Source organism: Chelon labrosus (assembly GCF_963514085.1).
Source record: "Chelon labrosus genome assembly, chromosome: 10".
Classification (NCBI taxonomy): Eukaryota; Metazoa; Chordata; class Actinopteri; order Mugiliformes; family Mugilidae; genus Chelon; species Chelon labrosus.
Genome location: NC_140360.1, coordinates 6,088,149 through 6,111,839, shown reverse-complemented (window position 1 = coordinate 6,111,839; position 23,691 = coordinate 6,088,149). Strand labels below are relative to the sequence as shown.

Sequence of the window (23,691 nt, the reverse complement as noted above, 5' to 3'; positions counted from 1 at the left end):
ACTGAAGAGACTATTGTGTCACATTTTCTAAAGTTGTTCTAACCACTGAAGGTATCTTTAAATCAGAAACAGATTAAACACAATAGGAGTTTTGTTTCTGCATGTTTTGTAACTTCCATATGTGTTGATAGGTTCTGGTCTGAAGGTAAAGAGGTCATGTACACCAACATCAGATACAGTTTGTGAACCACTTGAGGGATTCTTCTGTATTAACTTAACAAAGGACCAATGTGAAGATGCATGGAAAGACACGTTCTGTCATCCAGGACAATACATCAAGGAGAAAGGTTGGTTTTCTAGTTTTAAATGAGAACAAAGTTTAAGGAAACTGATCTTTGTGACAGTTTGCTCATTAAAGCTGCACATGGTAATTTCTGACCACTAGATGGGTGTGAAGAGCTAAAAGTGTAATAAAGGTGTTTCTAGTTGAAGACCAGAGTTATGACTAGCCACCAGCTGGACGTTGCTCGGTTGTCCTTTGATACTGATTATGTTTAAATTGTGGTTTGATACTTTGAGGAAGCAAAAACTGCTGATACTAAACACAACTAAAACATTTTAATCAGTCTTCTTTCAAAATTCTCACTTCTCTATCCAATATTTTGAGGCTAAGCTTATTTTCGAAACACATTGAAAACCTAAAATACAGTTTCTCATTTGAATGTAGGTTGAACACAAAACATAATCTCATCTATGTTTCTATGTCTGAATCTGCATAGATTGTATAAACCAAATTAAAATAAAATGATGACGATATCTATCGCGATAGACACATGATCAATATCAATAAAAAAAAATGCGTTCGATAATTTCACTTGAGCTCCGTTAGAGAAAAATAGGAAGAAAACCCCGAGCCAGAACTGCAAGTCATTCTGGGGGATGTAGGCAGAGGAAGGACTTTAGCCTCTCGACCTATCACGGCCCAGCTAAACCAGGTTGGTGGCATCAACAACAAAAGAACGTTGTGGAGTGAAAGGAGAATATGAGTGCGACAGTGCGAGAGGAAATTGTTGATAAAAAAGGAAAGGTCACGTCACCAGTTTGGCAATATTTTGGTTATTTTAAGTCAGACAAGATCAGATGATGTTGTCTGCAAACTTGGTGGCTAGTGAGCATATTAATTGTCTTGGCTCTTGATTAGTAGTAAGAGTCGGTTAAAGGTGCAGTAGGTAACTTTTATAAAACTAACTTTCTGTCATATTTGCTGAAACTGACCCTATGTTTAAGTATAATTGCATAAAGCAGGTCATTTGAAAAAAAAAAAAAGGCTCCTCTGGCCCCTCCTAGAGCCTGTAGTGCGATTTGCAAGACATCCACCGCTCCACATTCAGATGCACCAATCACGTCCAGGGGTGTATCTAACAGAGTGTCAATCACTGCTAATGGACACGCATTTCATAGCGCCCTCCCCTCCCCTCCCCTCCCTCCACCACCTCGCACCACTTGGCCGCGGGCGTGTAGAAGGAGCCGGGACGTAATCCTCGTCTGAGGCCTGTGCCTCAGCTTCACTCTCAAACGTCTAACCCCATCAACAGGTAGCGGTCATATATCTACCACATAGCAAATTGATAAATCTAAACTGTGGAATAAAACGCCACAATGAATGCTTCTGTTACTGATAGCAAACATCACCGATGTAGGCTACTTTCAGAAACATCCTAACCTTGGTTTTGTCCTAAAGTTGACTATTGCTAAATATTTTGACCTAAAATTATTTAGCAATAACGAAGGGTATTATAAAAACTATTTTGTTGTTGTTACGTGGGTGTGTTCCATGCTAGTTTGTTTACTCGCTCTCTCTCGGTTCTCTGCTCGTGCACAGTATTCCAGGGCCAATATGCACGCGCTCTATCGTGCACAGCTCTCCCTTGTGGGGGGAGGGGCTTGGGAGACCTTTTTGGGCTTTAGCGGAAAGTGGGGAGGGACTGAGTAGTTGTCGATGTTCAAATTTTTTGGCTAAGTCCTGGATCTTCGCAATCCTGCCTACTGCACCTTTAAGTTTCGTTTCTCTGCGTACTGTGCGTAAGTGAGTCAGTGGCTGAGTGCCTTAGTTTGCTAGTGGTCAAGTCGGGTAGTACGTTTGATACATTTTTCAGCCATGTCGACCAGCCCTAAACCATATTACATTTTTGTTCCCTTCTAGCACACTACTTACTTATAAAATGTGTTGCTGTCATCCAACTGTCATATTGTGAAGCAGGCTGCATCTCTATAACACTTTAATCTTTGATCTGTAGACCTAACTAGTTTCAACTTCCATATAACTTGTGTGTGTGCAGGCTCAGCCTCCTCAGACACTGTGTGCTCTGACTGCAGTGATGGAACATTTTCAGATGGAACATTAACATCTTGTCTCCAACACACACAGTAAGTAAATCTTCACATCACACATGGAGACTCATTTGATTTTTTGCAAAGAATTTGTAGTATTTGTACATTTCTCTATAAAATGTCCCTTTATTGTTCCAGATGTGAATCAAAAAACCTTCAGCTGATAACGCCAGGAACTACCTCAACTGATTCTGTATGTGGAGAACAGACTTCAAATGTTGTAGGGATCATCATCGGTGTGGTGGTTTTATTAGTCATTCTAATAGTAGCAGCACTGTGCTACGTTTACAGAAAGAAAATCTATTCAGCAGGTAGGTTTCATTTATATCAGGAAAATGTTCTTCTTTTCTATGTTTTGTCACATCTTTGATGGATGATAATGTTTTCTGCTGAGTCATGACAGTGCTGGTAATTGTGTTTTTCACTGGTTTTATTCAATTATAGTGAAGAACAGAAATGCAGACAACTCCATAGAGGTATGTTTATTTCTCACTACAGATCACATGCAGGCTTGGGTTTATCTAAGGAATTAAATTATATAATTTTTCTTTAATTCTTCTAAAAAGAATCCCCAATGTACAGGAGACTCAGTCCAAGAATCATTGCCACTACAGGAGGTAAGACAGCTGTGTGTTCTTCAATGAAATGTTTATTAACTGAGGATCGTCTGGCTGTGTGATGTCTCTACAAATGTTTCTGCTTTAAGTGAATGTGTTTCTCTCCTCAGGGTGAAGCTGAGCAAACAGTCTAAACTCTCAGATGAAACCATTCACTGTGGAGTACATCTGCTCCAGAATCCAGTTATTATACATTTGGATGCTGTCAAATTATCTTTTCAGAGAACAGAAAAGACAGATCAGTAGATCAGCTTCTGTCTTGGAACACCCTGCCTCAGTCCACATGAACACCCTGCTGACAGTGACATAGAGACGGTTTATTTTATTTGGAAACTGTGTTATGTATGAATGGTGACTGATTGTTGTATTACATGAATGAAATCTATTGATGCCTTTGCACGTGGAAATTCCACATATACTTATAGTTATTTCAGTATTGATGATGACATGACATTTTTTTTACATTAAATCTAAGGTATGCACATGACGTAACTTATGTTTCAATATTAAAAAAAATATTAAACATTACTGAACTATATTTGTATGTATTTTAAACAATAAAATGTAAAAGTAAACGTGGTGTTGTGTTAACATCTTTTATGTATCTAGAGAGCTGAGAGTACATGGGATTAAAAGTGGATAAGATAGATAGATAGTTTCTTTATTAATCCCAAACTGGGAAATTTCTCTGTTGCAGCAGCAATGTACAGGCATTCAACCATACATAAATATAACAAAAGCTAAAATCAACAATAAAAATAAAATAAGTATACACAATATTAACAAGATTATAAGATAAGTGAATAAGTGAATATTAAAGGTGAATATCAAAAAGAAATGTTAAATTAGATTGCAATGAGGTGTAATATAGGTAAGATTAAAATTAAAAATTTACAGCCATTTACCCAAAACAAACATGTGCAAATGTGCAAGAAAAGATAAAAGTCCAGAGTGTCATCTGTCACACACAGTTGAGGAGTTGTACAGACTGATGGCTTGGGGCAGGAAAGATTTCCTGTAGCGTTCTATGAGACAACCAAGTTGTGTGAGCCTTCTGGAGAAGGTGCTCCGTTGTCTGTCTATTGTGTGGTGGAGAGGGTGGTCAGGGTTATCCATGATTGATAACAGTTTGTTCAGAGTCCTCTTCTCCACCACTGATTCAAACGTGTCCTGTCTGCAGCCAATGACAGAGCCAGCCTTCCTGATCAGTTTGTTCAGTCTGTTGGCGTCACTGGTTGCAATGCTGTTCCCTCAGCAGACCACAGCAGAGAAACGTGTGCTGGCCACAACAGACTGGTAGAAAATCTCCAGCATCTTGCTGCACACATTAAAGGACCTAAATTTCCTCAGGAAATAGAGTCTGCTGCAGCCCTTCTTGTACACAGCTGTACTGTTGGTCCTCCAGTTCAGTCTGTTGTCAATGGTCACTCCCAGGTATTTGTAATCCTCCACCTTCTCCACATCCCTACCCAGGATGCTGAGGGGCAGAGGAGCTATTCCCTTCCTCCTGAAGTCGATCACCATCTCTTTGGTCTTGTCCACATTAAGCAGCAGGTGATTTCTTCCAGCCCACCCCACAAATCCGTCCACCAACCTTCTATACTCCTCCTCATCCCGTTCACCGCTTATACACCCAACAACTGCAGAGTCATCAGAAAATTTCTGTATATGACATGACTGAGTTATGCTGGAAGTCAGTGGTGTATAAGGTGAACAGGAACAGAGAAAACACAGTGCCCTGTGGGGCTCCCACACCACTCACCACCACATCAGACAGGACATGACCCAGACGCACGAACTGTGGCCTGTCTGTCAGGTAGTCAGTGATCCAGGAGACAGTGGACGCACCAACACCCATCGACTGCAGCTTATCACCCAGCAACAAAGGCTGGATGGTGTTGAACGCACTGGAGAAATCAAAGAATGTGATTCTCACTGAGAATCACATTTTTAATCACCTTAATTAATAATTTTTAAATTAAAGGAAATTTCTAGAAGCCGAGCAAAGTGAATTTAAAAGCACTGACTCTAAAACTCCAGCTCTAAAAACACTTCACTGTAGATATTTATATCTGTTCAGGATTAAAAACATAAATATTGTGCCAACATGTATGTGAACCAGCTCACAGAGGAGATAAAGAGAAATGGAACAGATCACTCATTAGTAACGAGGGGCTTTAAAACAGGCAGGTAAATGTAAATATAAAAGAATTAATGTTAAAGAGAAGAAGAGTAAAGCTTAGTCTGACACACTGGATTAACCTTAAAGGACATAACGATTCACATTCAACAAAGAATGTATTAAATGACTGCTGGGAGCATAATGAATCAAACGTTATGAGTTTTGGATGGGTTGCTGATGTGAAAGCAGGAAATATACGATTGAGTCAGTTCGATTTAGTCCCACAGTTCCCATTTTACCCACACCTCCCTGGTTATTCCCCATGCCACCTATAGATTTCAATATACAGCAGGAAATAAAATGAAAAATCTAAACCTTTATGCTACGTAGTTCAAAAATAATCTCATATTTACAGATGGCTCCAAAGATCCTTATACAGCGTGTGCAGGTGCAGCAATTTACAGTCATGGACGAAAGTACTGGCACCCCTGGAACTTTTCCAGAAAATGCACCATTTCTCCCAGAAAAGTGTTGAAATTACAAATGTTTTGGTATACACGTTTATTTCCTTTAAGTGCATTGGGACAACACAAAAAAGCAGAAGAAAAAAGCCAAATTTGACATAATTTTACACAAAAATCAAAAATTGACTGGACAAAATCATTGGCACCCTCAACTTAATATTTGGTTGCACACCCTTTGGACAAAATAACTGAAACCAATTGCTTCCTATAACCATCAACAAGTTTCTTACACCTCTCAACTGGAATTTTGGACCACTCTTCTTTTGCAAACTGTTCCAGGTCTCTCAGATTTGAAGGGTGCCTTCTCGCAACAGCAATTTTTAGATCTTTCCATAGGTGTTCTATGGGATTTAGATCCGGACTCATTGCTGGCCACTTCAGAATTCTCCAGCGCTTTGTCTCCAACCATTTCTGGGTGCTTTGTGAGGTGTGTTTTGGATCATTGTCCTGCTTCAACACCCATGACCTCTGATGCAGACCCAGCTTTCTGACACTAGGCCCTACATTACGGGCCAGAATGTTTTGATAGTCTCCAGATTTCATGATTCCTTGCACACAATCAATGCACCCAGTCCCAGAGGCAGCAAAACAACCCCAAAACATCTTTGAACCCCCACCGTATTTGACTGTAGGTACCGTGTTCTTTTCTTTGTAGGCCTCATTCAGTTTTCTGTAAACAGTAGAATGACGTGCTTTGCTAAAAAGCTCTACCTTAGTCTCATCTGTCCACAAAACATTGTCCCAGAAGGATTGAGGCTTACTCAGGTATGTTCTTGCAAACTGCAGTCTTGCTTTTTTATGCCTCTGTGTCAGAAGTGGGGTTCTCCTCAGTCTCCTGCCATAGCGCTTCAGCTCATTCAGACGACGACGTATTGTTCAAGCTGACACCGTTGCACCGAGTCTGCAAGACAGCCTGAATTTGTGTGGAAGTTGACTGAGGTTGTTTATCCACCATTCGAACAATCCTGCGTTGCATTCTTGCATCAATTTTTCTCTTTCGTCCACGTCCAGGGAGATTTGCCACAGTTCCACGGGTTAAAAACTTCTTGATTATATTGCGCACAGTTGACAAAGGAACTTTAAGATCTCTGGAGATTGGCTTGTAACCTTGAGATTGTTGATATTTTTCCACAATTTTGCTTCTTAAGTCCTCAGACAATTCTCGGCTCTTCTTTCTCTTCTCCATGCTTGGTGTGGCATACACAGGCAAACAACACAAAGGTTGAGTCAACTTTTATACATTCCAACTGGCTTCAGTTTTGATTTCTATATTGCCAGCACCTGTTACTTGCCACAGGTGAGTTTAAATGAGGATCACATGCTTGAAATGAAATTATTTACCCACAGTTTTAATAGGGTGCCAATGATTTTGTCCAGTCAATTTTTGAGTTTTGTGTAAAATTATGTCAAATTTGGCTTTTTTCTTCTGCTTTTTTGTGTTGTCCCAATGCACTTAAAGGAAATAAACGTGTATACCAAAACATTTGTAATTTCAACACTTTTCTGGGAGAAATGGTGCATTTTCTGGAAAAGTTCCAGGGGTGCCAATACTTTCGTCCATGACTGTATATCCCAGATATATAAATATACATGAAGACAAGGGTTTCTGATCAGTTATGTGTTTATTCCACAGAACATTTAGCAGTAATATTAGGACTGCAGTGGGTTGAGGAGAGTAAGATAACAAACACTGTGAACAGATCTCGTGAATTAAATATTTCACATGTTATATATCATGGGAGTAAAGAGACTGTCTACTAGCTTCCACTGCGTCCCTCCCTTCCACATCTTGGCCAAACAAGCAGTGAGAACTTCAAGTTCTAAAAAGTGAAAATGAAGCTAAGTCAAGAATTAAATCATATTCACTTTCAGTCTGTCAGGATCACTGGGACAACAGTGAAAGAGGGAGACATCTATACGATCTAGAAAAACTAGTTGGGATTGGGCAGAAAGAAGAAAACATGGTCACAAACGTCTGAGAATCAGTCATACAGGTCTTAATGACACGTTATATAAAACAGACGAACACCCAACAGGAAAGTGTTCACACTGCAACCAACCAGAAACTGTTGACCATGCTTCATTGCACCAAGTCCAGTCCACAGAGAAAATCATCTGTTTCAGTCATTGAGGAAGATTAAGCTTTGTGATTTTTCATTATCTGGCATCTTAGATGAGACGAAAGACAGAGCCATCATAATATTTTTTATCATGTTGTCAATTTTTTTTTCTATTTAATCTCATGCTCCACACTCCAGTCCAGATGGACCAATGTACCATGGTTTTGGCATTTTTTATTTTTATTTATTTTTTATTTTTTTGCATCCCCACCCACACATCACCAGAAACAGCTCACGTCTGCGTCAAGAACGTGCTTGCGCATCTCCACTGGCACAGCTACAGGCTTAATAGAAACTGAAAGTGAACATGGATTTGGACTCGGAGGAAAAAGATTACTAAAAGAAAAGACACGGACACGAGTAAGAAGACGTTTTACTTTTCTCCTATAAGATAAGATAAGATCTGACTTTCGGACTTTATTTATCCCCGTGGGAAATTAAGGTTATTAGTGATTGTAAATTGGCCGTAGGTGTGGATGTCATTGGTTGTCTCTCTGTGTTAGCCGAGACAGACTGGAGACCTCTCCAGGGCGTATCCCCCCCAGCATCCTTACCACCGCAACCCTCAATTTACACTAGTTGTGTTTTTTTTTTTTTTGTTTGTTTGTTCCTTTGTTCAACTTTTGGTTAGCTACTTTAAATCTGATGCAATAAGTAAATATTCCACGTTGATTGGAATGCACAAAGGAAATGTGCTTTTGGATCTGAGCGTGCCTCATGTATAGGCCTCTACTTTATTTTACTTGCAAGCACTGCAGTGAAAATAATATAGTATTTTAATTAACTGAAATCTGAAAATTCCCCATCAGTGAAACAATGGATTAATGAGCTCATGTCCTGCTGCACACCTGAAAATATAGTATATAATGTGAGGGGAAAGAATACATCCTTTGAAAAAATCTGGGCCCCTTCATAGACATTCTGGCTTCTTTAGACTTGGTTGACCGTGGTGGTGTGAACCTTCTTGACCGGCTTCAAATTAGTAAACTCTGTAAGTTCTTCTCGTATAACTTCCTTATTGGTATTTTTTTTTTGTTTTGTTGTTGATTTTAATTTTTATTATTATTTCATTTCCCTTTTAATATTCAAAACTCATCCTTTTGTAGTGTATCTGTAAGTTTATACATTTATGTGTATTCCTTTCATAAAATGCGTCTTAATTCACTGTAACAAATTGTAGATGCTTGTTAAACACCATAAACATCATGTAAAAGCTTCCATTAATAAAAATAAATCTTAATATCATCCATGCAGTAATTATCCAATAGGAGGCTCGTACCTATTGGCTTAGTTAAATCCAGGAGGTGACTTCTTTTTTAGGCCAGACAGTGTATGTAACCAGGATTCCTGCTCAAAAATGCAGTTTTTGTAAACCTTTAATTTTTCTTACAGATGCTGTTGTGGTGTCTTGGATGTTCAAATTCACCTCATCCCAAATCTCACTGAGTTGCCTTCAGGTCACAAACAAAAATGGACTTGCCAAATGACAAGACTTCAAGAAGAACATCTTGGAGAACTTCATCTTTTCTGGTAAAATTCTTTACTGCAGAAAATCACAGGATAATAAATCATAATGCTCCTCCTCTAATCCTCCTAATCCTGGGAGCTGCACTCACTCCCTCTCCTGTCAGGTCAGCTCTTTCTTTATTTATTTGAATGTTTACTTTTACTTACAATTTATTTAGAATATTTTTTTGTGTTACTTAACTGAATCCTGTTTAGTTGATTTATACTTTTAAGTTAATATATGTTCTTCCAGGTGTTTGTTTGGTTTGATTTTTAATCCTTCTCTCTTTTGGAGGTTTTCCTGTCACATATCCACCAGGTGTTTCCAATCTAGACTGCACCATCTAGTATTCAGAGAGGGAGAGAGGGGGATTGCTTTATTTTGTATTTTCTTTTGTTAAGCCTAATTAATTTAAGATTAAAATATTTGTTTTGAAGTTAATGTATTTAAAAGGGTTTGTTTACATTTGTAGTTCCTTGGTTTGGTGGTTTTCATTTTAACCTACACATCTCAGAGATGGTTTAGTCCAAAAGTATTTAAGATCATGTGTTAAGGCGTTCTGTGTCTTCTTCCTTTTTGTGTGTGGGCTTGGGAACCTGAGATCCTTGACCTCTAGTATCACTGCTGCCAGGTTGTAATTCATTTTTTTTAATTTTTTTGTATTAAAACTGTCGGAGCTCTGAGGTCTGCTGTGTCATCATTTTGGGGAACTTAATGCTTCTTCAGAAGACTGCCCTCATTCTGTGGGGGGTAAAAACATCAATCCCTAACATAGTGGGATAGAAGCAGTGGGGTTGTTCTTGAAGTCCTGTTTACATCCAACAACTCAAAGTGAACTGTATGTTCTCTAGTTACCCTCTGATGAGATATGCTGTAGAGCAGAGTTCAACCAGTCTGTACATTCAGTAACACTGTGTGTTATATAGAAAACACACCAACAAATTAGTAACAATTTTACACTGTGTTTAGAAGAGACTGTCCTCTTATAAATAATGTGTGGAGGGTCACCTATTACGATCCAGACAGGTTTTATTGTTAAAAGATGTTGATGTTGGGGGGAGAGATGGACGAATCAAAGAAACACAGGAGATGACCGTTTTTATGACGTTGTTTCTTTTAACTTCACAGATAATTGTGATGAAAGTCTTGTGCTGTCAAACCCTCACATGTCGTCCAGGACAGTATCTGATAGGGAATAAATGCTGCCCATTGTGTCCACCTGGTAAGATCCAACTGAATACTAAAGTTTCCTCGTCCTTTCCTGCTTTTTAAAGTATGATCACAAGTGAAAACTGTTGGTGAACAATAAAAACAGATGAATATTTGTTGATACTCCCTTTTTTATTTACCTTCATCTGATGATAGTAATAATAATGACAATATTAGAGGTAACTTTGTACGACACTTTGCTTAGCACGCAGCATGCTCCTTAACCTGAAGATTGTATTTTAATTTAATTAAACAAAAAGATATCTTGAACTATAATCACTGGTTTTCTTCTCAACAGGAAACAGAGTTAAACTAGATTGCACAGAGTCCAGAGGTACGTCATGTGTGCCCTGCATGAATGGAAATTATATGGATGAAACTACTAAACGTACACAGTGCTTCCCATGCACCAACTGTGATGCAGGTACATTTCTGTTAATATTATTTATTTATCAGTAGAAATGTTTTTCCTTTTTTCAACTGGTGAATTTTAAATCAAATCCACATCAGACAAGTTAATTTATGCAGATGTTTCCTATGAATTCATAAACTGAAGAGACTATTGTGTCACATTTTCTAAAGTTGTTCTAACCACTGAAGGTATCTTTAAATCAGAAACAGATTAAACAGAATAGGAGTTTTGTTTCTGCATGTTTTGTAACTTCCATATGTGTTGATAGGTTCTGGTCTGAAGGTAAAGAGGTCATGTACACCAACATCAGATACAGTTTGTGAACCACTTGAGGGATTCTTCTGTATTGACTTAACAAAGGACCAATGTGAAGCAGCACAGAAACACAAGGTCTGTCATCCAGGACAATACATCAAGGAGAAAGGTTGGTTTTCTAGTTTTAAATGAGAACAAAGTTTAAGGAAACTGATCTTTGTGACAGTTTTCTGCATGTGTTGATTTCTGACCACTAGATGGTAGTAAATAAACGGCAATATTGTAATAAAGGTCTTTCTAGGTTAAGACAAAGTGAACTTCATTTGTCCTTTAATATCGATTATTTATCAATTGCAGTTTGATTCTTTGAGGAAGCAGAAACTACTGAGACCAGTCCAGTTGTAGAACACCACTAAAACATTTTAATCAATCCCATCTAAAGTAAAACCTTCACTCTAGTGGTATCTTGATACCTCACTCTTTCCTTTCTTTGATTGTCTATGCAGGCTGTAGATCGTCTTACAACACAACAACATTTTCAGGAAACGCTTAGTATTAGAAAAACATTGTTCTAATGTTACAAACATCAAAATATAGTTTCTCATTTCAGTTTAGATTAAACAAAACTCTCATCTAGACCATGTTTCTACCTTCGTCTGATTCTTCATAGATTATTAAACCACATTCCAACACATTACTTACTCATCAATTCATCTCTTCATACTTTAGACTGAACTAGTTTCAACTTCCATTTGAGGACAGAATTATTAGCCCCCTTATGAAATTTAAAGTCTTTTCAAAAATAGCATTTCTTAACATACTAGTTTTCTTTAGAAAGCATAAATTACTTCTATTTGCACACAATAACAGAATTATTCAAAAAACAAAAAAAAAGGCAAAAATTACCAGGGTCAATATTATAAGCCCCCTTAAGAACTGACCTTTTTATTGAGCCATAGTGCAAACCACTGTTGTGCAATGATGTGCTTTGACTTTGTAATGCTCAAAGCTTGTAAAATCAAGTTAAGATTAAGAGTTATCTCCCAATTTACACACAGTATAAATCCTCCAGTAAGGGTTTTGGCTGCCGCTTGAGAAAGCATCATGCCAAAAACAAAAGAAATCAGTTTATACGTGTGAAAGAGAATTGTTGATGCTCACAAAGCGGGAGAAGGATTCACAAAGTTATCAAAGTGTCCAGAAGTGGAGTGAGAAGCATCTTCAAGAAATTCAAAGTGGCCACACTGTACAGAACAAGCCTGGCAGAGGTAGGAAGCGAAAAATGGTTAGAAAATTAGTGAGAGATGTGTCTAAAGATAATGCTGTGCGCATGCTTTAGTGCATCTGGAACTGGGAGTCTGGTGAAGGTGGAAGGAATCATGAAGAAAGAAGGTTATGTGAAGCTTCTGACAGAAAATGTCAAGCAGTCAGCAGCAAAACTGGGTCTGAATCGTTGCTTTGTCTTCCAACACAACAACGTCACTCCTGGTGAAGAACTACCTCCAGAAGTCCAAAGTGAATGTTATTGAATGGCCTGCACAAAGCCCTGACTTGAATCCCATGCAAAATCTGTGGGGTGAACTAAAGACCAAGGTCCATGCCAGAAGGCCGTCAAATCTGGGGGAGCTTGAGAGATTTGCCAAAGAAGAATGGGCTGGTATTCCTCGAGAGACGTGTCAGAGACTTGCTGAAGACTACAACAAATGATTCCTGGCTGTTATCCAGTAAAAAGGATACACAACTGACTATTAACATCAGGGAGGCTAATAATTTTGACCCTGGTAATTTTTGGTTGTTTCTGTGTGGAAAGTAAAATAATGTAAGCTTCCAAAATAAAACAAGGATGTTTGAAAAAGCTGTGTTAAGAATTCTTTGTTCTGTTTAACAGCACTTGGGAAATGCTTTCAAAAGAATCAAATTTTCTTAGGGGGGCTAAAAATTTTGTCCTCATCTATACATATGATTTGTGTCTGTGCAGGCTCAGCCTCCTCAGACACTGTGTGCTCTGACTGCAGTGATGGAACATTTTCAGATGGAACATTAACATCTTGTCTCCAACACACACAGTAAGTAAATCTTCACATCACACATGGAGACACATTTCTTTTTTATATATTGTTGTATCTGTACATTTCTCTATAAAATGTCCCTTTATTGTTCCAGATGTGAATCAATAAACCTTCATCTGATAACACCAGGAACTACGTCAACTGATTCTGTATGTGGAGAACAAACTTCAAATGTTGTAGGGATCATCATTGGTGTGGTGTTTTTATTAGTCATTTTAATAGTAGTAGCAGTACTGTGCTACATCTACAGAGAGAAAATCTGTTCAGCAGGTAGGTTTCATTTATAACAGGAAAATGTTCTTCTTTTCTATGTTTTGTCACATCTTTCATGGATGATAATGTTTTCTGCTGAGTCATGACAGTGCTGGAGTAACTGCTCCCAACGGTTTTCTTCTAGCTCAGACAGACTTTACGAGTCAACCAATGTTCAACAATTTATTATCACGCATCCACAGTAGATGAACATCGTTTTGGTGAAAAAATGTAACAGAAATAAATAACGTATAAACATATTTACATGTCAAATAAGATAAGATAAGATAAGACATGTTTATTGATCCCACATATGGGAAATTAACTTGTCACAGTAGCACAGAATTAGTCAAAAATATATACAAAACAGTGACGACTTAAAAATCACATTATTATTATTATTATTATTATTATTATTATTATTATTATTATAAACAAATGCACATTACAAATACACATGGTCACACATATGTTTGGCCGTCTGAACCGGAATTCGGGAGTAGTAAGGAGAATGTGCCTACATTGCATCCTTTGAACCATAAACCAGAAGTATTGAGCAACTCTTATTCTCGGCTTCCTTCTCAAACCTAACTGTGCGATCCTGATCACCTGACCTTCCTACACCACATTCAATGCAACTCTTAAAGGAACAGCAGGGGTTGCAATTAACCAAATTGAATGTGAAATTTCACAGCATATTACACCTGTAGTAATATTACAATCATGAACGTAGAAAGGTAAATTATTTATTTATTAATGTCATCATGAACTTAAATCCGAGACAGTTACAGCTGGTAATTATGTTTTTCACTGGTTTTGTTTAATTATAGTCAAAAAGACATGTGCTGACAACTCCAGAGAGGTATGTTTATTTCTCACTACAGATCACAGCAAATGGTTTATTTAAGAAATTAAATGTCTTTTTTTTGTTTTTTTCTTTAATTCTTCTAAAAAGAATCCCCAAGATGTGCCAGGACCAGTACTGAGGATCGTCTGGCTGTGTGATGTCTCTACAAATGTTTCTGCTTTAACTGAATGTATTTCTCTCCTCAGGGTGAAGCTGAGCAACCAGTCTAAACTCTCAGATGAAATCATTCACTGTGGAGTACGTTTGCTCCAGAATCCAGTTATTATACATTTGGATGCTGTCAAATTGTCTTTGCAGAGAACAGAAAAGACAGATCAGTAGATCATCTTCTGTCTTGGAACACCCTGCCTCAGTCCACATGAACAACCTGCTGACAGTGACATAGAGACGGTTTATTTTATTTGGAAACTGTGTATGAATGGTGACTGATTGTTGTATTACATAAATGAAATCTATTTATGCCTTTGCACATGGAAATACCACATATGCCTGTTATAACAGTTTAAAAATAAGCTAGTCAGAATTAAAGTATTAGTAAACGTTTCCTAAAATATCATAGGTATTTATTTTTTTCATTTTATTTTATATTTTGCCAAAGTCTGAGACTGTCCTGGCTGGACCTGTATGCCTTGGCAAAACGGTTGAGCATTAACACATGTTTTATCAAGGGAAATGTAAGTTCATTTTACTTGAAGAAAAAAAAAATGGTGGCGTGGTGGTTAGCACTGATGCCTCACAGCAAGAAGGTAGCTTGTGCTACTATGATCAGTGAGAATCACATTCTTCGATTTCTCCAGTGCCTTCAACACCATCCAGCCTTTGTTGTTGGGTGATAAGCTGCAGTCGATGGGTGTTGGTGCGTCCACTGTCTCCTGGATCACTGACTGCCTGACCGACAGGCCACAGTTCGTGCGTCTGGGTCATGCCCTGTCTGATGTGGTGGTGAGTGGTGTGGGAGCCCCACAGGGCACTGTGTTTTCTCTGTTCCTGTTCACCTCGTACACCACTGACTTCCGGTGGAGGAGTATAGAAGGCTGGTGGATGGATTTGTGTGGTGGGCTGGAAGGAATCACCTGCTGCTTAACGTGGACAAGACCAAAGAGATGGTGATCGACTTCAGGAGGAAGGAAGCAGCTCCTCTGCCCTTCAGCATCCTGGGTAGGGATGTGGAGATGGTGGAGGATTACATATACCTGGGAGTGACCATCGATAACAGACTGAACTGGAGGACCAACAGTGCAGCTGTGTACAAGAAGGGCTGCAGCAGACTCTATTTCCTGAGGAAACTGAGGTCCTTTAATGTGTGCAGCAAGATGCTGGAGATCTTCTACCAGTCTGTTGTGGCCAGCACACTTTTCTCCGCTGTGGTCTGCTGAGGGAACAGCATTACAGCCAGCGACGCCAACAGACTCAACAAACTGATCAGGAGGGCTGGCTCTATCATTGGCTGCAGATAGGACACGTTTGAATCAGTGGTGGAGAGGAGGACTCTAAACAAACTGTTATCAATCACGGATAACCCTGACCACCCTCTCCACCACACAATAGACAGACAATGGAGCAACTTCTCCAGAAGGCTCAGACAACTTTGTTGTCTCGTAGAACGCTACAGGAAATCTTTCCTGCCCCAAGCCATCAGTCTGTACAGCTCCTCATCTGTGTGTGACAGATGACACTATGGACTTTTATTTTTCTTGCACATTTGCACATGCTTGTTTGGTTATAGGTTGTAAATTTTTAATCTTACCTAAATTCAGTACACCTCATTGCAGTCTTTAACTTTTTTACTATTCACTTATCTTGTAATTTTTGTAAATATTGTGTATGCTTTTTGTAAAATTCTCTATTCTTTTTATTGTTGATTTTTAGCTCTTTTTATATTTATGTGTGGTTGAATGCCTGTACATTGCTGCTGCAACAGAGAAATTCCCCAGTTTGGGATCAATAAAGAAACTATCTTATCTTATCTTATGACTATTAAATATTCAAAGTACATATGGAGAATATAAAAATAAAATCCACTGTTGATACCTGCCTACAGGTTAGTGTGTTTGATCTGGTTCACTTGAGTCACTTGAACCAGTAGAAGAACAAGTTAGAGAAGTTGAATATATAAGATTAAAACATACAGCTCTGGAAAAAAATAAGAGACCACTGCAAAATGACCAGTTTTGCTGGTTTTGCTATGTATTTATTAAAATGAACATTTTTGTTTCATTCCATAAAGTGCTGACAACATTTCTCTCAAATTTGAGAAATTAAAATATTGCCATTTAGATCATTTATTGGCAGAAAATGACAACTGGTCAAAATAACAAAAAAGATGCAGTGTTTTCAGACCTCGAATAATGCAAAGAAAACATTTCTTAAACAACACAACACTAATATTTTAACTTAGGAAGAGTTTTGGAATCATTATTGGTGGGATAATCTCAAGCTTTAATCACAGCAGTGTTTTTTATAATCTTCCTCATAAAATAAGATTTGGTTCAGGTGATCACCTGATCAGTGTCTTATTAAATAGAATGAGGAGGCTTGCGTTGGAATCGAACGAACACTGGAATGGACTGGCTGCCATAGATGTAGAGATGCTGATTTAAGAAACATTTGTGGGAGTGGTCTCTTAATTTTTTCCAGAGCTGTAAATATAAAAATAGTGAAGTCCAGTCTGAGTCTGAGAGGAGAATCTTTAACCTTCTGGTTCAGGACTATTATTGGCTGAACCAACGGATCACATGACCTCAGAGAAATACAAGACAGACTTTCACTTCATTCTTTTAATTTTCATGGTGTTGTTCTTAATGTTAATTAATTGATTTCTACATTGATCATCGTCAGTAAGTCCCTCATGGGTAGATACCTGTACTGATTCTGACTCATCTTCTAGGATTCAGCTTTTATATATGACCTGTTTAAACTCTAAACCAGGGATGTCAAACTCAATCAGAGAGGGGGCCAAAATTAAGAACTGACTCCAAATCAGAGGCCAACCAGAATGGAAAGAAGTTAGAATAAAACTTGTGGGTGTGTTTCAAACACTTTTCCTGGACAATCAGTCTGCCTAAAATATTATCTTGCAGGCCGATACGAGTAGAATAGAATAGAATAGAATGTCTTTATTGTCATTGTACAAGTACAATGAAATTAAAGTGACCTACTTCTCCTTGGTGCCGTAGAAGTACTGGAATAAATAAATAATAATAAAAAAAGTAAATGTAAAAAAACTGCCATGACATAACAATCCCATTCACACTTAATAATAAGTCACTGTCACATGAAATGATTGCACTTGTTTGTGTTGCACATTATTGTGTGAATTATTGTTCATTCACATCATTATTTCTTTATTGTTTGAGTTGTCCAGTGTGATTATGGCTCTTGCATGGAAGCCATTTCTCAGTCAGTACAATACAAGTGAAGGACAGAGCTGTGTGATGAAGGTACTAACATATAAACGACAACTGCTAGAAAACACAACTACGGCCTGTGGAAGAAGTTATCAAGAAGTTATCAGCTCTCAGACAAACGTCGTTTTTAATTGATCTGTAACAAAACCACAATAACTTTCAAAAGCCACATTGTTAAAAGATACACAATAAAAAGGCACAAATTTTATATCTATAATGCTCTTTTTACTGATGTTTGTTTGAGTTTTTGGAGTTTTTTTTTTTTTTTTTTTTTTAAAGATGGCTCCACCTGTATACTTCTGTAACGGCTCATCTTTCAAAGGGTTTAGAAAGGAAACCCCAGTTCTTTTTTCTAGTTTATTACTATTAATTATTTTTTTGTCATTTGTGGTGGGCAAACCAACTACTCGCTCCTACTTTAGTATTCCACTTTTATTTATTGTATGAGCTCTCTTCTGTGCTAATGCACAATAAATAAAAGTTGAATCTGGAAATCTAACACATATTTCATATATTTGCATGTGGAAATACCACATATACTTGTTTTAGTTGTTGCTTTGTCTTAATGAGTCATTTCAGTTAATAAGCACGTCTGCCATCATTTTTTATTAAATCTTTTTTTGCCAAAAGCTGCAAATGCTGTCAGAATTTATTGAAACGTGAACCATAACCTTTCACAGAACACTTTAAGATTATTATGTTATTATGTTTTATATATATATAAAGATATTAAACATTAAAGGGCTGTATTTGCATATGTTTCAACTATAAAATGTAAAAGTAAACATGTGGTCTCTTGCTAGAGAGCTGAGAGTACATGGGATGAAAAGTGGATAAACGATGGGTTTATAGGAACGAGGAAGAGCAGAAGCAAATGTTGTAGCTAGCGACATTTTTAATCACCTTAATGAATATTTTTTAAATTAAAGGAAATCTCTAGAAGCTGAGCAAAGTGAATTTAAAAGCACTGACTCTAAAACTCCAACTCTAAAAACACTTCACTGTATTTGTATCTGTTCAGGATTAAAAACATGAATATTGTGACAACATGTATGTGAAGCAGCTCACAGAGGAGATAAAGAGAAATGGAACAGATCACTCATTAGTAATGAGGGACTTTAAAACAGGCAGGTAAATGTGAATATAAAAGAATTAATGTTAAAAAGAATAAGAGTAAAGCTTAGTCTGACACACTGGATTAATCTTAAAGGACATAATGATTCACATTCAACAAAGAATGTATTAAATGACTGAATGAATCAAACATTATAATACATCATAATGTTTTTATTATGTAGTCAAATGATTTTTTTTCTATTTAACCTCGTGCTCCACACTCCAGTCCAGATGGTGGCGGTAAAGAAGCACAGACGCAGTGATTTATTTATTTATTTTGTTTTTTTAAGTTTCCAGACGGTAATTATCTACACGATAGTTTTAGGGCCTATACTATACGATATACGACAAGATATACTTTTAAAAAACGCCAAATGTCCCATGGTTTTGACATTTTATTGTTATTTCTTTGTATCCCCACCCACACATCACCAGAAATTTCAGCTGACGTCTGCCTCAAGAACGCGTTTGCCTAGAGTAATTATAGAAACAAAAGATATAGTAGGGCAGTATATTGAGACTATGTGTTACAATACTGCAAAAATATATACAGACGCATCAAAGGATTCTGAGGGTAAGACTGGAATTGGGGTGTATATTCCTGAATCAGAGATATATATCAAAAAGCGAACTACTGATCATTTATCTATCTTTGCAGCTGAGATGGTAGCCATTATCATTGCATTGCAATGGCTAGAAGAGGCTAGGCTCCCTAAAGCTGTTATCTGCTCTGACTCTATGTCATCATTAACATCTATTCAGAATGGTGAATCAGTGTGTAGACAGGACCTCCTGAATGAAATCAATCAAATTATGTTTACAATTAATCAACAGGGAAGAATAGTGCAGTTTGTATGGGTCCCCGCACACAAAGGCATAGAAGGGAATGAACAAGCTGACAAACTTGCAAAAGAGGCAACAAAAGAAGAGGAAATTCAAATAAATGTTCCACTCAGTAAGTCAGAGATAAAGGTAGTAATCAAACAAAAAGTGAATGCAATGTGGCAGTCTGAGTGGGATAAGGAGAGGAGGGGTAGACATCTATACAAATTGCAACAAGAAATATCAAGGAAAAGGACCAGGTACACAAATAGACAGGAGGAGGTTTGGTTTAACAGATTACGAATAGGACACACTGGTTTAAATAGTAATTTATTTATCATCAAGAAACATCCATCTGGGAATTGTGAGGTTTGTGGAGAGAGAGAAGATGTGGAGCATGTACTTTTAAGGTGTAGAAGGTTTTCTAGGGAAAGAGAAATACTGAAAAGGGCGGTTAATACAGCTAAGAAAGTATTCTCCTTAGAAACATTATTGGCAGAGCCCAGGTCAGGAAACATAAATAGCTCTATAGTAGCATTCATCAAAGACACACAGTTAGCAAGTAGGATTTAGAACTCTTTGTTTTGTTTTGATTATTTTGTTTCCCTGTAGTTTATTTTTATTTATTTAATTTTCTTTACTTTTATACTTTATTCAGTTTCTTAAAAACCCAAAATGAACTGCACCTCAGTCCAGCAGATGGCGGTAATACACTTTGATTGTAAACTGCCATAAAACTCAACCGAAGAAGAAGAAGAAGAAGAAGAAGAAGAAGAAGAACGCGTTTGGTTATCTCCATGGCACCGCTACAAGCTTACAAATAAAAACTGAACCTACAAGTGAACATGGATTCGGACTCGGAGGAAAAAGGTTACTAAAAGAAAAGACACGGACACCGGTAAGATGACGCTTCATTTTCTCCTTTTGAGGTCATTCTGCGAGCATTTAATTTGATCGTGACGTACAGAAGCGGACTGGGCGAGTTCTTATTGTTCCACGCACAAAGAACAGCTTTGTTGTTAAGTTTGGGTCAAGATACGATCAATATAAAGCGACAGTTCGATATCTCTACATTTCCCATCCGGGAACGCTGAGATACAGCCTGTTATTTACACTTATGCAGTCTGATCATGAGGAGGACGTGGTCCATCAATCTCGGTTTTGCATCAGCGTTTAACAGCTAAAATTACAACAAGGACGAACCGAGAGGACACGGAGGACACAGAGAGGACACATCTTCCTTTGAATATCATGAGAGGTTAGTTGGTGATTCTAAATTGGCCGTAGGTGTGCAGGTGAGTGTGAGTGATTGTCTAGACATGGTGGATGCATCATCACTTTAAATCTGAATGAATTTCCATGATTTTTATGTGTTTTTGTGATTTGCCTTATTAAATCCAGTAATATCAGTATTGTCACAATAAAAGTTTTTGTTCAGAAACAACACAAAATAGTTGAGAACAAATAAAAACAAATTCTTTTGTTCAGAAAATACAGTATAATTATAAAACTAAATCCCTGCCTTCATTGCTCTTCTTCTTGTATTTTTTTCTTAAATAAAAGTGTACAAAATTATTATTCCACAACAAATATTATAAAAAACGTAAAACTTATTATTATTTTTGAAGTAGCATGTATGTTTAGGAAGTACAATACAATATACATAACATATTTACTTTCTTATATAGTTTCTCTTTTCTTACCTTATTCTATTTTTTGTATCTTTACTTTTACTTATAAAAGCTGTGAGTGTAGAGGAGGCAGCCAGACGAGCTTCTCTCCACAGAGAACCTGTAATTAGACTCTGTGTGAATCATTGATTAAAGAAACCTTTTTGACTTTTGACCAGAGTCTCTCAGAGTTGTTTTTCCATCATTTTGGTCGTTTGAGCCGGAGTCCTCTGCCAGAAGAAGGAATTTCTGAACTGAGGCAGGAGTCAGTGTTTTGTGCTGTTCTGTACTGCCAGTGGCACTGCAGAAAACTCTGCAGAAGGTGCAGTGTGCAACGTTTCATCACGTCATGGGAGAGGAGGAAATTACAGTATGCAATATGTTTTCGCTGACGGAGAGAAAGACAAACTAGCCTTGCTGAAGGAGAGGTTTCAGTACTATTGTGAGCCAAGGAAAAACTTACCTTACGGCACATATTCTTCACAGGAGCCCAGAAGCAGTCTGAGTCCATTGATGCGTATGTAACGGGTTTAAAAAATAAGGCCAGGGACTGTGATTTTGGACTGCTGCACGACTCCCTGGTACGTGACAGAATTGTTTGTGGTATTATTGACGACCAAGTGAGAGGGAGACTGTTAAGAGAAGCAGATCTGACCCTAGAAAAAGCCATTGATATCTGTCGTGCAAGTGAAATAACAACCAGCCAAGTCAAAGCACTGACAGAAGAAGTACAAATTAACAGAGTGCGGACTGTCAGGCAAAAAGACAAAATAAAAGCTAACACAGAACAAAACGAGTCAAGTTGCAGCAGATGCAACAAGAAAAATCACTTTGCCAATATGTGCAGATCAGAGTCGGCAGCACCAACAGAGAAAGAAAGTGCATGCAATAGAGCAAAGTGAGGAAGAAAATGACATTGGCACAGTGAGAAAGGAACACGTGATAGTGATGGAGTCTGCAGAAACAGGAAGAAAAATGGACTGAAAGACAGAAAATAATGAGGAGGCTGGTAAAAACAGGGAGGAGGCGGCCATGGAGGCAGCGGTAATGACAATCGCGGAAGCTATTACCAGCGCGAGGAGGACGAACAACCGAAAACCATGACTAGCCGTGGTCAGCCAAGCCAAGGTCATTCACACACAACACACAAAGAGACACTTTGTGTCACACTGAGACAGACTTTCACTATGAGTATACTGAAGATGAATCTAGTGAAATAGAAGATTTTTTGTTTGAACACGACAAAGAGCATGCTTATATGGCGAAATACTAAACCTGAGCAATGCTGACATAATGTTAAGCTTAGAAGGACAGAAACCTTACATTACTTTGGAAATAAACAACCAGGACGTTGTGTTTCGCTGTGACTCAGGAGCATGCAGAACAGTGCTAACATCACGTGAAATCACAGATAACATCCGCATTCATAAAATACTAAGAAAAACGCTAAGAAGCAGAAGACTAGAACAAGAAAACTCATAATCACTCACAATGAGGAAAACACACAATCTGAGGTAAGAATACCAAAGTATCAGACAATCAAGGAAAATAACAAAAACGTTCACAGAGAACAATGACCTAGCAGGATAAGGCTTGAGATACAGCTGGTTCTACTGACATGAAACAGGACGAACTGGCGAAGGATTAAGGGAGACACAGGCAATATATACACACTGGGAAAATGAGAGGCAGGTGGGAACAATCAGGACGGGGAAGACAATCACATAGGCGGGAACATACAGGAAGGAAAACTATAACACAAAAAGAAAACAGTTAACAAATCAAAGCAGAAATAACAGAATAAAAACACAAGGCAAAACATGAGAAGCTTAACTTACTCAGTATGATGAGCTGTGAGTGTAGGGGAGGCAGCCAGAGGAGCTTCTCTCCAGAGAGAACCTGTAATTAGACTCTCTGTGAATCACTGATTAAAGAAACCTTTTTGAGAGGTTCTGGAAGTGGCAGCTGTGTAGATGGTGAAGATGAATGGAGAAAGAACTGTCCCTTATGGAGCACCTGTTTTGCAGGACACCTCATCAGACACTGTGAAGCCTCATATGTGATCTGTTAGTGAGGTAATTAATCGTCCATTCAGTCAGCTGGCTGTTTCCTCCTGCTCCCTCCCTTCCCTTTGAAGGGAGGGAGGGAGCCCTTACAGTACCTCTGGGCTCCTCAAGGTGCAAGAGGGATCAGAGCAGCAGGTAGATGACAGCGTCTTTGACACTGTTACACGTCTAGCCTGTTCTTTTATTTATTATATACACCGATCAGGCATAACATTATGACCGTCTTCCTAATATTGTGTAGGTCTTCCTTGTGTCTCCAAAAACAGTTGTGACTCATCAGAGAATGGACATGGACCTTCTGAGGGTGTCCTGTGATGTCTGGTA

At 38.0% G+C, this 23,691-nt stretch overlaps 2 protein-coding genes across 2 annotated transcripts in view; both read left to right on the top strand.

Moving 5' to 3' along the window:
- Positions 1–3,498, top strand: part of LOC311494962 (tumor necrosis factor receptor superfamily member 5-like) — a gene marked incomplete at its 5' end in the record, with an annotated part of 29,748 nt that extends 26,250 nt beyond the window's left edge. Inside the window, 6 exons of the mRNA XM_084554243.1 lie at positions 132–287; positions 2,280–2,367; positions 2,470–2,642; positions 2,776–2,807; positions 2,898–2,948; positions 3,059–3,498. Of these exons, the coding sequence (XP_084410369.1) occupies positions 132–287; positions 2,280–2,367; positions 2,470–2,642; positions 2,776–2,807; positions 2,898–2,948; positions 3,059–3,082 (524 nt within the window). The 3' untranslated portion in view covers positions 3,083–3,498. The remainder of the gene's footprint in view (positions 1–131; positions 288–2,279; positions 2,368–2,469; positions 2,643–2,775; positions 2,808–2,897; positions 2,949–3,058) is intronic.
- A 5,686-nt stretch (positions 3,499–9,184) lies between these two features.
- On the top strand, positions 9,185–13,813 carry LOC311494404 (tumor necrosis factor receptor superfamily member 5-like; the record flags this gene model as incomplete). Its single annotated transcript, XM_084553434.1, has 6 exons — positions 9,185–9,244; positions 10,350–10,443; positions 10,729–10,854; positions 11,111–11,266; positions 13,076–13,163; positions 13,261–13,813. The coding sequence occupies 6 exons, from the start codon at positions 9,185–9,187 to the stop codon at positions 13,451–13,453; spliced, it is 717 nt and encodes a 238-aa protein (XP_084409560.1). The 3' UTR covers positions 13,454–13,813.
- Positions 13,814–23,691: the final 9,878 nt, after the last annotated feature.